Source organism: Pteropus alecto, unplaced genomic scaffold (genome assembly GCF_000325575.1).
Source record: "Pteropus alecto unplaced genomic scaffold, ASM32557v1 scaffold226, whole genome shotgun sequence".
In the NCBI taxonomy this organism is placed as follows: Eukaryota; Metazoa; Chordata; class Mammalia; order Chiroptera; family Pteropodidae; genus Pteropus; species Pteropus alecto.
In genome coordinates, this window is record NW_006440132.1 from 1,137,133 (window position 1) to 1,153,143 (window position 16,011).

General features: G+C 35.0%; 1 protein-coding gene across 1 annotated transcript in view; it reads left to right on the forward strand.

Moving 5' to 3' along the window:
* The window catches only part of C5 (complement C5), a 75,273-nt gene that overhangs the window by 16,943 nt on the left and 42,319 nt on the right, over positions 1-16,011 (forward strand). Inside the window, exons 8-17 of the mRNA XM_006917074.2 lie at positions 1,060-1,174; positions 2,820-2,946; positions 4,996-5,111; positions 6,842-7,027; positions 8,278-8,481; positions 9,772-9,981; positions 10,101-10,250; positions 11,309-11,438; positions 12,414-12,476; positions 13,547-13,744. Coding sequence (XP_006917136.1) covers positions 1,060-1,174; positions 2,820-2,946; positions 4,996-5,111; positions 6,842-7,027; positions 8,278-8,481; positions 9,772-9,981; positions 10,101-10,250; positions 11,309-11,438; positions 12,414-12,476; positions 13,547-13,744 — 1,499 coding nt within the window. The remainder of the gene's footprint in view (positions 1-1,059; positions 1,175-2,819; positions 2,947-4,995; positions 5,112-6,841; positions 7,028-8,277; positions 8,482-9,771; positions 9,982-10,100; positions 10,251-11,308; positions 11,439-12,413; positions 12,477-13,546; positions 13,745-16,011) is intronic.

Genomic DNA, 16,011 nt, shown 5'->3' on the forward strand with positions numbered 1-16,011 from the left:
AGCTAAAAGGTTGATTGGACCACGTATATCTCTCGTCATCCAGCAGGCTAGCCTGCAGCAGTAGCAACACTCGGAGAGAGAATATGAAAGCATAAATGTCCTCTAGAGGCCTGAGCTTGGGGCTGGCACATCATCACTTCCACCACCTTCTTTTGTCTGAAGCAAGTTACAAGACCAGCTCAGAGGAAATAGACTCCCTTCACACTCTTTGCATGCAAGAAGCTGCAAAGATGGTGGATATATGGGAGGTGGAGAATTGGGGTTAGTTTTGCAAGAAATCTAACACAAAAGTTAGGTTATTTAAAGATAGCAATATAATTATAGCTATTAATGATAATAACCAATTTCTATAACTATATATGTTGGGAACTTTTTGAAACACTCTGTGTATATTAGCTCATAGGTACTATTCCTATTCCCATATTACAAATGAAAAAAATGAGGTATATAAATGTTCAGTAATTTGCCCAAGATTTCATAGCTAGTAAGTCACATAACCTGTCTGGTTCCATAGTCCATAGCCCTCAAATGCTACCTTATGCTGCCTTTCTTACTAAAATTATTTTTTAAATTGGAGATACTTTATTCAAACTATGAATAAGGAAACTTAGCTCTTGCTACAGTATTATTTGCTATGCAGAAAGTTTCCTTTATTCTTACTTTAATTCTAAACTAAAAAGGAAATACACATTTAGAATTTTAAAAAAGAACATATACAACAGTAAGGTGGGACACGCTGCTTTTAAAGTCATAAAAGAAAATAAGGAGCAGCTCTCCACTGACATCAAATCATTGAGTAAGTAACACATCCTGTAGAGAAGGGCCCCAGACCTGAGTCTTTGGATCTCCCCAAGACCAGTTTTTTCATCCAGCACATAGTAATAAAATTTGTACTTCGGCTTTATTGTTGTAGCTCTATGAGGATGAAATGTAATAGTGAATGGAAGATACTTTAAAGTGTATCAAGTGCTTTATGTAATTTCGAATTGATCCTCTTATCTGAATTGTATTATTATAACCTTGTTTACAAAGCAATCTTGTGGTATTATTGTTTAACAGATATTTTTATAATAAAGTTGTCACTGAGGCTGAAGTTTATATTTCTTTTGGAATAAAAGAAGACATTAACGATGATCAAAAGGAAATGATGCAAAAAGCATTGCAAAACACAATGGTAAGACGTTAAGACATGTTCACTCATACCTAAAGGTACATCATGAATGCTTCCATGAGATGGAAGGTTACTTCAATATCACCTAATCTGATCCCTCATTTTATGTAGGTGTGGAAATGAAAGCTGAAAATCCTCCATTGGCTTCTCATTGTCCTTAGGATAATGTTCACTCTTTCTTGGCATCAACTCCTTTCACCAGCCTATTTCATGCCATTTCTCCCTCTCCCCTCCTTTGCACTAGCTACTCTTATTTCCCAAACTTACTCTAGTCTCTCTTGCTTCCAGGTCAGTGCAATGCTGCTCCTTCTGCTTGAGAATGCTCTTGCCCTTTGTCCCCTCCTGCCTCCTTTTTGCCCAGCTAATTCCTCCTAGTTCTTTAAATCTGAACATTGACATGCTTTCTCTTGGAAGTTTCTCTGAACTTTTCAGCTAGCTTAACTAACCCTGCCAGGCACTCCCTTAGGCCTTGAGTGGAGTATATTTGACACTTTATTGCAGTGGTTCTGAACCAGGGGCTATTTTTATCCCCAAGGGGACATTTGGCAATGTCCAGAGACATTTGTGGTTGTCACAACTGGGGAAGAGGGTGCTACTGGCGCTTAGTGGGAAGAGACCAGGGATGCTGCTAAACTCTCACAAGGCACAGAGCAGTTCCCCACAATAAAATATTTTCCTGTCAAAAATGTCAATAGTGCCGAGATTGAGAAACCCTCTTTTATTGTAATGGTTTACTTACTTCTCTATTATTTTCTACACCAAACTCTTTGTGGGTCTAAATCATTTCCATTATATGCTCAGAGTCAGCATGGTTTCTGGCAAATAGAAGGTACAACTTTATAAATATATAAGTGAATGAATTCATGAAGAAGATACTTGTTAAAGGCTAGTGGTTGCTGGTGCTTAAATTAGAGTCCTGGTCCCTTTTTCGTTGTTCAGTGTTTTTTTACATTATACAATACATGATAAGGGCTCATGTTATTCTACTTACTGTTTGTATATTCATATGATTTGCAACATCAGTTACTTAGCCTTTGCTTTTTCAAAAGACAGTTTTGTTTACTCAAGATATAAATTAGATGTATCTTTTTAATGCAAGATTCTATGCTAGACACTGAAATTTGAAGTAAATAAGACAAAACTCCCTGGCTTCAAGAAATTCAATTTAAAAAAAATAAGGCAAAATCTATTTTATTATTGTGCTTAATAATTCAGTGATATAATATGACCCCATATCCCTTTACCCACTGTATGTTTTTAAATTAATGTTTCAATGTGTAAGCAGCAAAGCACAAATTAAATATCATTAAACCCAAAAAACTCTTAGTTAAGAGCAAAAGGAAGCTGAGAAGCCTAGGAACATGGATGATGACTCAGGAATTGGAAGAAGACATCTTTGTCAGTCAGTACAAAAAAGACTCATTGAATCAAATGATATTTAAGACTCTTCTGTGTCTATAATTTTATAAAATAGATTAGAAAATAGTATTCTTGGCTTAATTGTGTATCCAGTCATTCACTTTACTGGTGATGATAAACCATCCTCTGACATTTGTTTTAGATTGAGAGGCTAGTAAAAACAGATATTGTTAATTTTTCCTTATAAGTTTTTCTCTAAAATAAATCTTTCATTTTCTCCTTTTAAAAGTTGATAAATGGAATCGCTAAAGTCACATTTAACTCTGAAACAGCAATTAAAGAATTGTCCTACAGCAGTCTAGAAGAGTTAAACAACAAGTACCTTTATATTGGTGTAACAGTCATAGAGTCTACAGGTAAGTTTCTTTTGTTTGTTTGTTTTAACTTTATCTTGGGAAATATTTAGACAACATATTAAAGGTATAAATAATTCCTATAAATCTTTCATATTTTATTTTCTTTCATATTTAATTTATCTTTTATATGTCGTTAAAAACTGGGATTAGAGCATAGCTCTGTCACTGTCTTGTCATTAGGTCCCCATTGCCTCAACTGCAAAAATAAGGTAACACCTGCCCAGCTGATATCCCAAGTGGCTCTGCAGGCTATCTGGCTTGAACATCTGGCATCCCAATGTTCTCGCCTGGTGTAACACAAAATGATCAAAATGAAATTATGTATGTAAAATGTTTGATAAAGTACTATGCAGATGAAAGTAATTATTATTATCATTGTTTTAGTCTCCTTATCTGTGCAATAATGAAGTTGAAGCAAATGCCTCCTAAAACTTTTTTCAGCTATACTATTCAGGAATTCTACCTAAAACTGGAGGCAATAATGTTTCTAAAATGGGTACAATAATAGTATACACTTCATAGGGTTATGGTGAGGACTGAAGAGTCAATATATGCAAAGCATTTAAAACAGTACTTGTCACTTAGTGAGGACCATTAAGTACTAGCCCTCCTTTTCCTCCTCTTCTTCCTTCTTGGGTCCACCTACTACTTTCTTAGCATCCTTGAAAATTTGTATAGTGCTCTCAACCTCACTCCAGTGGTGTTTAATAGCTATTAATTATTATTCCAAATTGGGTCAAATTACTCTGGTACGTCTTGATTACTAATGTTCTTTATATTTTCAGGTTTATATTGAACCCCCAACTACCTTGAACAAATAATTTAACCATACTGAATCTATTTTTTTTTCTGTAAAATTAAAGTGAAACCAGATGATCTCTAAGGTCCCTTCCACTTCTTTATATTTGTCCTTCTAGGGTAGCAGAATAAAGAATGGAGGTAATTATCCAATTATTGAGCACTTTGTATATATCAGATGCTCAATAGATGTTGGAGAATAATGATGAGATTATACTGCTTGCCCTGGCTGTTGTTTTTGACATTATTTTAATGTTTCTTATTTTTACTTTGTCCCAATTTATTTCAAATAAATTTAGTTTAATCAATATTTAAGGGATATTCATAGAGTGTTGCTAAACATGCAGCCTTCCAAATATGAATGATGTATAATCCCAACACTCAAGTGGTTTACAAACTAGCATCAGCTATAACACAGGTAAACAAAGAATTCTGCTACAAAAAGAAATTCCATGTGTGCTTTAAGCAAGTAGTTAATGTGTTTGACCTTCAGAGGAAAGTGAGCTTCTAGATGATTTTTGAGCAATCAGGAGCTGTGTCCTGAAGAAGATCAGTTTTGCAGGACACAGGGTTTTGAGGTAGGGATGGTAGACAGGGTGCAGTGGGGCACCCTCCATAGAGGGACATACCAAGGGTAGAAAGTGAAACTTGATCTTTGAGAATAGCAGATTATCTAGTTAGCTGAAATATAAGGGGTATTAGGGATGTAATATTAGAAAGGAGTTTGGGGCACTAGAGATTTGTATGTTATTCTTAATAGTTATACTTAAGTTTTAGTTGGTGGATAACACTGTTGGGCTCCTGCCAGTGGATTCTCACAGTTCTCTCTACCTCAAGCACTCTTTTCTGTCTTTCTCTCCATTTCTCTCCATATTCCTGCACTCTAAAGGTAACCCCGCTGTAAGGCTCAGTCTGTGGCTTACCCTTTCCTTCTCTCCTTAATGCTCAACTGAAACTCAGACCCCTCTCCGCATTCTTCCTCAATCTAGCCCTATAGCTCTAATTCTACACAGAGCATCTCTACATACAGCCTTGTGCATAAGGGTTAGAGAACTCCTGAGGTTTAAATACTTCTCTGCACTGCCCCTCTGAACCAAGACCCACGTCCTACTTACTTTTGGTAAATGAATGAGTGCAGGAATGGAGTGAATGAAGGAATAAGCCTGTGGAGATGTATCAAGATAAAATATATTCCCATCCAGAGTAGTATCCTCCTTAAGAAGGTCAACATGATCCTTGTCATTCCTTTAGGTGGATTTTCTGAAGAGGCAGAAGTTCCTGGCATCAAATACCTCCTCTCTCCCTACAAACTGAATTTGGTTGCTACTCCTCTTTTCTTGAAGCCTGGAATTCCGTATTCTATCAAGGTAGATGAAGGGGGAAAAAAACTGCTGAGTATGATTGTCTTTTTCTGTTTACAGAAAACATTAGGGAGGGTGGCAAACGGGAAAGATTCTAGAGAAGCAAATCATGGAGTGAACTCATTCTATAACAGCTGCCCTTCCTCTGCATGCAGATAGGGGTGAGAAACTGCAGGCCAGCTTCAGCCTTAGGGCCAGTGTCTATATTTAGTAAGATAGCCTGTGTTAGGCATTCCCTAAATAAGCATTGCATTAAATTATATGTAAATAGAACCCCATTAGTCTATAGTTCAAAAAAATTCTAACATTTAAAATTATTTGGTGACTTGTTCCTAAAAAGCCTTAAGATGGAGATATCATTCCTTGACTATAAACCCCTTTCTCTCACCATTTTTTACATCCTGTCTGTCTCTGAGTTTGCATCTCTGTATTTTTCACTCCGTATTTTTTGTGCATGACTGACTCTGTCTGATCTTATCTGTCTGTATTGTTCTCCTTTCTTTCCATCCTGACTCTCGATTCCTGATTCTTTTCCTGTCTGTTTTGCTTCCTCTTTCTCATTTAATGTTTTCTCTCCTTTCCCCACTTTTCTTTTTTTTTAAAGCTGAGAGTATGGAGTTGAAACATTCATTTGACTTTTATTAAATTTTATTAAAATTAGTATTATATATTTTATTATATATAATGTTATATTTTAAGTGGAAAATTTTGTTCCTTGTCCTTAATTTAGAAAGCTAGAGCAGAATTTTTTTATTCTTTGAAAATGTGCTGCTTTTAAAAATCAACTTTAGTGTAATTAAAATGTTTTACTTATTACTTACTGTGAGTCACTGGCTTTTTAGAGAAAAAAGATTTACTAAAATCAAAGCAAGCTTTAGGCATGCTTGGAGCTTCTCAATATATATAATTATCAATATATAATAATTATCAATATATAGTAATTATTAGTAGGGATAGTCTCTCCTCCTCCCCTCAATTTTTATCTCTTTTCAGGGCCACAAAATGGTTAATGTGGAAGCCTTTTTTTTCCTCTAGCCATATGAACCACTCACTTGTCTTCTCTCCCAGCAAATAATGTTTAAGTTCCTAATCTCAAGTAAAAAATGAATATGTTAATAATGCACGTTAATGACTGCAGCATGCACATGTATAAGATATTACAGATAATATGTAGTAATGTATAATAAGATATAAAATATAATACTATTGTATTGAATGTAATATTTATATTATTTTAAAATATCTTTTATATGTTTCATATCACATAAAAATAAAACAATATAAAATATACCTTTGTAGAAGTTATATATAATCATATGCATGGTGGTGAAAGATAGAAGTTAAAAAAAAAAAGGGATACATTTCTTTTTTCTCATATCCAAAAGAATCGTTCCCTGAAGTGACTGTCTCATTTTGTCTCATTTTCTCCTTTATTTAGTAGTCCTAAACCAACTGAAGAAACACAGAAGTTAAATAGTAGAACACCTTATCACATCTACTTGGCGTGCTTAACAGAATATTTACGTTCTGAGTCTGCTTGGTATACAGGAAAATTTATCCAAAAATGATTTAACTAAATAGAATTACATCTTTCTATAAGCTAAGAACACATTTCTCTTTACTGAATTAAACATGAATTATTTATACTCTGGTGGGAGGAAAGAAAATTATTTCAGAATTATCTTTAAAACAAATGCTGAGCTGTTGAATTGAACTTGGACTGTTCCGACAAACAGGTGCAGGTTAAGGATTCACTTGATGAAGTGATAGGTGGGATGTCGGTGACTCTGAGTGCACAAACGGTCAATGAAAACCAAGAGACAACTGACTTGGAGTCGAAGAAAAGTGTAACAGGTTTCAATGATGGAGTAGCTTTGTTTGTGGTTAATCTCCCATCTGGAGTAACGGCGCTGGAGTTTAATGTGAGCTGAATTCTGTTAAATTTTTTAGGACAATGTGTACTTTTGACTGTATGTTTTGGCTAGTGTGCAGAACAGATGCAGCAGATTTTATCCATTAATCCACTGATCAGTTTCATAATTTTGCATTAAAAATAAGTACTAGAGGCAATCTGCTAATCCATTGAATAGTCCTTAAGGAAGATAAATCGATCACTTTTTTATTTGGGAATTAATTATTTTCTCTTACATTGGTAAGACTATATCAGAATCTAGAAGCTCCAGACTAGATATAGCAGTGGAAGTCAGTGGTAGGAATATTCTCTCCCCCTACCCCCAATTTTTATGTCTTTTCAGGGCCACAAAAAGGTTAACTGTGGAAGGCTCCCTTTTTTTCTCGCTGCATGAACCACTCTACCTTAGAGCTCACTTAATAGTTTTCTCTTCTAGCAAATATTGTTTAAGTTCCCAACTCCAAGTAAAAAATGAATAAGTTAATGACTACGGCACATTATGACTATGGCATGTATACATTCACTATCATCTACTGAGCACTTAAGAAATGCTGAGCATTGCGCTAAGAGCTTTATATAGATCTCGTTAATACCCACTTAATCAGCTCTATGAGTTACTGAATACTAACATTGCCATTTTGCAGCTGAGGAAACAGAGGCTTCAAACTTCTGTTGTGATTAATTAAATAACTTATCCATTAATAAATGGCGATACTGGGATGTAAACCAATGCATATCTCACTCCAGAGCATGAACTACTAACCTCTTTGCTATCAAAGGTAGATATTGCTGACAAGATATCATTTCTACTCCACCCTGTATTTATAAGCACTCTGTTGTGCCACTGTTTCACAATGCAACTGGGCCAGAGAATCTCTGTGATGTCCATTCACAACCTCTCCACCAAATCCCCCCAATTCCTGCCATCTCAGCCTATAGGAAAAAGAGTCTCCAACTTGCCATTACATTTCAGGAAGGGTATCAATATTTGTTCCAGGAGCATCTTTCTCTCTTCACTTCACCAGACTTTCCCACCACAGTACATAACCCCATATTATCCTAATGATTGTCCAAAGTCTTGGTAAAGTTACTTAATACCACAGATGTACAAATATTGGAGTAATGGAGGGTTGTTTTCTTCAGCATTTAGTAGTGTGAAATTTAGAAATTTATAAAGCAAAAAAAGGAATATAAAAGGTGTATTTTACAGAAAACATTTCATCACAGTCCACATGTCTTCTCTGAAATTTTTCTTTTCAGGTCAGGACCAATGACCCAGATCTTCCAGATGAAAATCAGGCCAGCAAAGATTACAGAGCAGTAGCATATTCATCTCTCAGCCAAAGTTACCTTTATATTGACTGGACTGGAAACTATAAACCTTTTCTTGTGGGAGAACATCTGAATATTATTGTTACCCCCAAAAGTCCATATATTGACAAAATAGCTCACTATAATTACTTGGTAAGTATGATAATAATTGATTTACACCTATCTATTCTCCCACCTGGAACATTTTCCTTTGCTTATAGAGAAGCATCTGAATAAACCCTTGTATTTTCTTTTACAAAGCATTTCAAGAACATCATCTAATTTAATAATCAGTTTTTCAGAAACCTTTGGGATAGGGCATGATTTTCATGACCATTTTACAGATAAGGAAACTGAGAGATGGAGAGGTTAAAAGACTTGTTGTGCTCACTCAGCCTGGAAAAGGAAGATTTTGATTTGAACTGGGAACCTTTGATTCCTTGTCTGATCTCCTTTCACCAAAGAGAACTGACTACTCCATGGAGAGAATCTGATTAAATTCTCACATTACTCTGCTCTATATCATGGCCAAAGATCTCATGCCTACGCCTATTTAAAATGTGAGCATTTCACTCGCATAAAAGGAGGACCTGAATCCTGTTTTTTGAAATTTGAATCATATCACACCTGCTCCAATTCCACAGCTCAGCAACATCCCTTATTACATCACATATATTAAACAGAGGTGATCAGTCAAGCCTGTTGGTGAAACCTAGGAAAGAACATGCGAAGAATGTTAAGGGCTTCTTGACATTTGTCAAAGAAATGGAATGAATTATTCCAATGGGCAGGCCAAACAGGTGGTAATGTATTTTTCAACATTTTTTAAAGAGAAATTAAAAAATAAATGAGGACCATAGAACACATTGACTGATGAAGGATTAGGGGACCTTTCTGGAAACTGTGCCAAAACCTGCTATTTACTATATGTAGTCTTGTTCTCTAAGGATAACTTAAGGCATCATTGAGGACATTTTGACTTCATGTAATTTAAAAAAATCTATGCCTCCAATTTAAAACCTAATCTCTGGCTTTAAAACTTAATTCCCAAGTCAGATGCACTCTACTCACCCATCTATTTTTTTTAAATCAGTAAAACAAAGGAGATTTTAGTGACAGTGTGATGACTTTAAACAGATTTGGGGTCAAATTTTAGCTCTCTGTTTTCCTAGTTATATAATTTTGAATTAAACTCTGTAAGACATTTTATTAATTCCTGAGCCTCCATCCCTTCATCTGCACAATGGAAATAATATTCCTATCCTACTGGTTATTATGAGAATTAAAAGAGTTAAAGTAAATATAAAAATTTCTGGCACATAGTAGGCCCATACATGTTAACTTTATTTTTCTTTAACATAATTTCTACTCTAGCGCCAAGCTCCATCCTGAAGTAAAAGTTTTGTTTTTGTAGTTATTGTTGCTGCTACTCTTTATTTTTAGATTATATCCAAGGGCAAAATTGTTCACTTTGGCACAAGGGAGAAACTTCCAGATTCCACTTATCAAAGTATAAACATTCCGGTGACACAGAACATGGTTCCTTCAGCCCGTCTCCTGGTCTATTACATCGTCACAGGAGAGCAGACAGCAGAATTAGTGTCTGACTCAGTCTGGTTAAATATTGAAGAAAAATGCGGCAACCAGCTCCAGGTAAGCCACGAATAATGTCGTAATTGAATTTTCTTCTGAATAAAGGAGACTGTATACACAGCAATCTATGAAGTTTTGTCTCCCACAAATGATCTTTTCTTTTTCAAATGACCTTTTAGGTTTCTCTGTCTCCAAGTGCAGATACATATTCTCCAGGCGAACATGTATCTCTTGATATGGCAAGTGAGTCAGAGTCCTGGGTGGCTTTAACAGCAGTGGACAGTGCTCTATATGGAGTCCAAAGGAAAACCAAGAAGCCTCTGGAAAGAGTTAAGTAGTGTATGGCATTCATCACTGGTGGCTCTGTGCAGTGCTCACAAATTGTGGCCCCCAGGGTAGATTATATGGGAAGAATTAACAGACTAGTCCTTTTCTCTGATCTAAGCCTATAATTTAACAGCCATTCTCATGTTAGTCCCCAATGCACAGGTCCATCATTTCTTGTTCCACCAATTGTAGATAAAGTTAAGCACCATCAATTGGGAGGGTTTGGGGATTTGGGAGGGGTTTGGGGAGAAGGCTTTATAGTAGCAGTACAAGAGAAGACTGATGGGTGACTTCTGGGGGTTTCTTGTTTTTGTTTTTTAAATTTCATTCAATCTGTGGCACAGAAGAATTTGAAAATGATTCAGTTCCCCTAAGTTCCCATTTGTCTTTTTTGCTTTGCTACTATATTCTAGGCTTGAATTTCTTTGAACAAGGAAGAAAGAACTGAGAAACTGTAAAGTTCAAAACATTCAGAAAGAAAAAGACATTTGGGGTCAAAATCAAAACTGGAACAACCCCCCCAAAACAAGTTTTCACCCACTTAGAACCTTGAGCCCTCCTTTCCAAAACACAAGAGGCTGTGCTTTTTAATTTTTTTTCTTTTTTTTGCTTTAAGCAACTTAAAAATTTGTTTGCTAATTTACTCATTTATGCATTCACACATTTATTCTTTTTGTGTGTGTGGTGGGGGAGTGAAATGTTATATTGACTGCAGCATACATTCTAAGTACAAAATACCAAGGGCCAGTTTCTAAGAATCTCCTCACCAAAGCTTAAGACTTAGTTCTTGATTTAATTTTGAATATATACATATATGTATATATATGTACATATATAAATATATGTATATATATGTATATATATTTATATATATATTTATAAACCCGAAAGGACAAACTAGAGGAATGAAGTTGAGAAATTTGGACTTCAGCCACTTGATAAATAAGCAGCCTGTGTATTTCACAGGTTTGTTATAATCATGAAACAACTCATACCTTTAGTTCTTTAGAGGAATGATTTATACATCTGAACAGAATCAACATTTTGCTTTTCTGGACAGGTATTTCAAACTTTAGAGAAGAGTGACCTGGGATGTGGGGCAGGTGGTGGCCGCAACAATGCAGATGTATTCCACTTGGCTGGACTCACCTTCCTTACCAATGCAAATGCAGATGACACCCAAGAAAATGGTAAAACACTCAGCATTTTTCATTTATTCTTCATATTGATTACTGAAATTTACATCAATTGTTTGCCTTTCAGTCCTCATTTTTGTTTGTCGTCCAGATAGAATGACATGACTATGTAACACCCCTGTATAGTATATATTTCATTAGCCTCTAAGATAAAGTACACATTCTTTAGTGTAGTACTCAAAGCCTCTCCAATTCTTCTCCCCAACTCTCTCCAACTGTTTCTCATCCTGCTCTACCTTACATTATGTTAAGCTATGTAGAATCAAGTATGGTCCTTGGGTGGCACTATGTATACTATTTTACATCTTTGGGTTTATCCTCATCAGAACTACTTTCTCTTTTATTAGCCTGGAGAAGCTACTGTTAAGAATTATCTCCTCTATGGGCTCCTCTATGGGGCTTCTTCCTTACATAGAATTGATCATTCCTTTCTCCTTTACTAGGGAGAATATTGTAGAGACTAGCTCTATTTAAAAGTAATATAATAGCAGAGCATCATTGCATATTCTAATACTTAATTATACATCTTATCTCAGCCACTGCACTGTGAGCTCTCTGAGGGCAAGGATCACATCGTAATCATCTTCTTTCTATGGTTTTAAAATTGTTTGTAGGCATACTTGATACTATTATTTGTAATAATATAGCACAAAGAACAAGTAATAAAAATAGCACGCCCAACAAAAATTTTACTTACATTAAATACTTACCTCATTCTCTATAATCAGTGGATCAAAAAGGTTGGAGGATTCAAAATCAAACTCGGATCAAACTATATGACACTAGATCATGAGCTCCTCTAAGATAATACAAGTCATAGTAAGATGTATATTATGCAAGGCCTACCTGAAAGCAGGCTCTCAATATATGTTGAATGAATGACTTGTGAATGTTTCTCTTTTTTTTTGAGATTTCATCTCCTTTTTTCATTCTTCTCTGTCTTTATCTTTTTTTTTTTTTTTTGAACAGATGAAACTTGTAAAGAAATTCTCAGGCCAAAAAGAACGCTATATAAGAAGATAGAAGAACAAGGTATTCTAAAAGTTTTATGTGATTGTAGAAAGACGATGATCTATCACTTAAAAGCTGGAGAAAATTAAAAATTACCTAATTTTCCCTAGTCCAGATTGAATGGGCAAAAAGGAAGATATGTATAGACATCTAGCTCACCTCTCAGAAAAATTAATCCAATAAATCTAATAGTTCATTTGCCATAACTTTATTCAGGAAAATAAGCATTTATTATTTTTATTTCTAAAATCTAAAAGATTAACATTTATTTATCACAATATTTTCTCTCTACAAACTTTAGTAATTAAAATCATATTCTTCCATTTTGCTCTGAAAAAAAAATCCATGATTTGATAAACTTTGGGGTATACCTAGAAATCTATTTCTTCTATTTCATATGATTAATAGTTAATGGTATTTTGGATTACTCTTTGGGAAATAAGTCTAATAGAAATTATTTTAAAATGGTTATTTAAATGGAAATATGATAATTGGCAATGTCGTTACAGAAAGAACATTGAAGAGGCAGTGACCTCAGTTCAAGTAATAATTACACTTACAATAATATAAAAATTCCTTCCATTTGTATGAGTTATTTTAATTCTAACTTTTTTCCTAAATTCTAATGATATGAAAAAGAGAGATACATTAATTTGTATATTTACAATGAAGAATGAGGCCACTGGTAAAGGTCCACAAACAATATCATGTAAGAAATGTTTGTAAAACATAGGATATTTAGCTTAAAGAAGGACATACTTGTATAGTGATGATAGCTATCTTCAAATACTTGAGGGCTTCTCAGATAGTTAACTCATTTTAGTCAAAGGGTGCTGAATTCGAGTGGCCAATTTCAAGAGTTAGTATTTAGCATAGTTGCAGGAAGCCCTTTAACCATTTAGTGTGAATCAGAATGGACTACCTCCTGAGGCCACATTCATTCTCTTCACTCCTAGAGAAGTTCCAAAGGGAAGCTGGTCAGCCAACTAGCCATGACTGTTGTGGAGAGAGGGATCACAAGGCAGTAGAAACTGAAGAGTATCCCTTGAGATCTCTCCTACACCTGAGCACTTGTGTTATTACCATTTCAGTTGCTAAATACAAATATGCAAAGTTGAAGAAATGTTGTTATGATGGAGCCAATCGTAATGATGATGAAAGCTGTGAGCAGCGAGCTGCTCGGATTACAGTAGGCCCAAAATGCGTCACAGCTTTCAAGGAATGCTGTGCCATCGCAAACAAGTTCCGTTCTGAAGAGTCTCATAAGGAGATGCGGTTGGGAAGGCTACGTAAGTTTGACATTTTCTATGAGAATTCTGCTCAATATGGGGAGTTTTGTGTAATTTTATGCTCCATTTAAAATTGAGCATAGAAGAGGTAACTTGTAAATGCCCATTAGAAAAAAATCTGTTATCATCTTTGGGATCAAAAGAGGTATATATAGATAATATAGAGGAGAATATACTTATCCTTAGTCAAGACCCAAAGCATTCTAGAAACTTGAATGATTGTTTATCCTCTTGGAGTCTCAACCGCCTCATTTTTAAAGCAAGAATCTTGGGCCAGAGATCTCCAATATGCCTTTGAGTTCTAAAATTCTATGGTTCTATAATATAACAACCATTAAAAATTTTATTTATACCTATACTAATCAAATATAGGAAAAGATTTCTAAATCTAGCTTGAGGTAAAGTATACTTAAATAAAAGTCAAAATCTTAGTTTCAAGCACAATTCTGAATATTTATTTTCAGAATTTATAGAACTCTCATTAATATTTTCAGAACATTAATATGTTTTAGGACTTCTGTTTCATTTATATATAGTCAAAACAAAACAGACAAAAGAAGAATGACAGCTCCTGTTTTATAATCTGATTGATTTACTTAATAGTGTGTCTTAAACATCGTCCATTTAAATGGATATATTTCTGCAAACATAAATTTTTGACTAGCTAGTTACCAAAACCATGTTATTAGATATATTTAGGTTATTTTCAGATTTTTGCTTATTACAAGCAGCATTTCCATGAACAATCTAGTACACATATTTTTCATTGTCCAATTTTTTCAATTATAATCATCTGGTTTGGTTTCAGCTACATGGAATTCAATCTCTGCAGCTTCTCTCTGGTACTCTGCTCCTCATTCTAGGGCCTCCCAAAAACTCCCATGCATGCTCCTGCTACAATTCCACATGGGCTCTTCTCTCTGCCCTGATTCCTGTATACTGTCTCCAGACAGTAAACCTGAACCACTTTAGGATTTACCTAATCTCCCTTCTCTCAGGGATCATAGTCCTGGGTCACTTATGTTCTAGTGTCTGAAAACTGTTTTATATGATGTGTCAGAAGGATAACCCCAGTCCATAATCAGTTCATCTTGGACAGGAGCAGAAGTTCTGTCCATTTTTATTAAAGGAAATACAAATAAATTTCTGAGCTAAGGCGGAGAATCACATAAGCCTCCTTATTTTATAATACAAACAAAATTGTTACAATGATAAAAATGCAAATAATTTTATAGACTGATTAGTTAGTATCTTGTATAATCTCAGGAACACTAAACATTTAGCAATTTAAAAACAAATCATTAAAGATATTTTTTTCTGTGAATTAGATTTTTTTAATATTTATTTACTTATTTTAAAGTTTATTGGGGTAACATTGGTTAATGCAATTATATAATTTTCAGGTGTACGTTATCATTTGACATCTGTATATTCTCTTGTGTGTTCACCACCCAAAGTCCAGTTTCCTTCAGCTACCACATATTTGATCCCCTTTACCCGCTTCTCCCTCCCCCACCCCTCTATATTTGACTCCCTTTACCTTGTCTACCTCCCCCCACCTCCCCCACCCCACTAGTAACTACTTCTCTACAGTCCTCTGGTAACCACTATAGTCCATGTCCATGTTCATTTGTTTGTCCTGTTCATTTGTTGTCCTGTTCATTTGCTGCTTTTAGGTTTATATCCCACATATAAGTGATATCATGTGATTTTCAACTTTTTCTGTCTGGCTCATTTTACTTAGCATAATTATCTCGAGGTCCATCCATGTTGTCGCAAATGGCAGTATTTATCTCTTCTTATGGCTGAGTAATATTCCATTGTATATATGTACCACAACTCTTTAGCCAATCATCTATCATAGGACACTTCGGGTGCTTCCATGTCCCGGCCACTGTGAATAATCCTGCTATGAACATTGGTGTGCAAATATCTTATCAGATATGTGTTTTCAAGTCTATGGGGTAAATACCCAGAGGGATTGCTGAATCACATGGTAGATTAATTCTCAGTTTTTTGAGAAATCTCTATACTGTTTTCCATAGTGGCTATACCAATTTTCAGTCCCACCAGCAGTGTATGAGAGTTCCTTTTTCTCCGCGTCCTCTCCAACATTTGTTATTACTAGTCCCAGGCAACTATTTTCCAATTTCTATAGCCACATATTAATTTTGCCTACTCTATAATTTTGAGTAGAGGGAATCACATAGCATACATATAGAATGAATTCTTTTGTGTCTGGCTTCTTACATGCAACAAAACCGTCT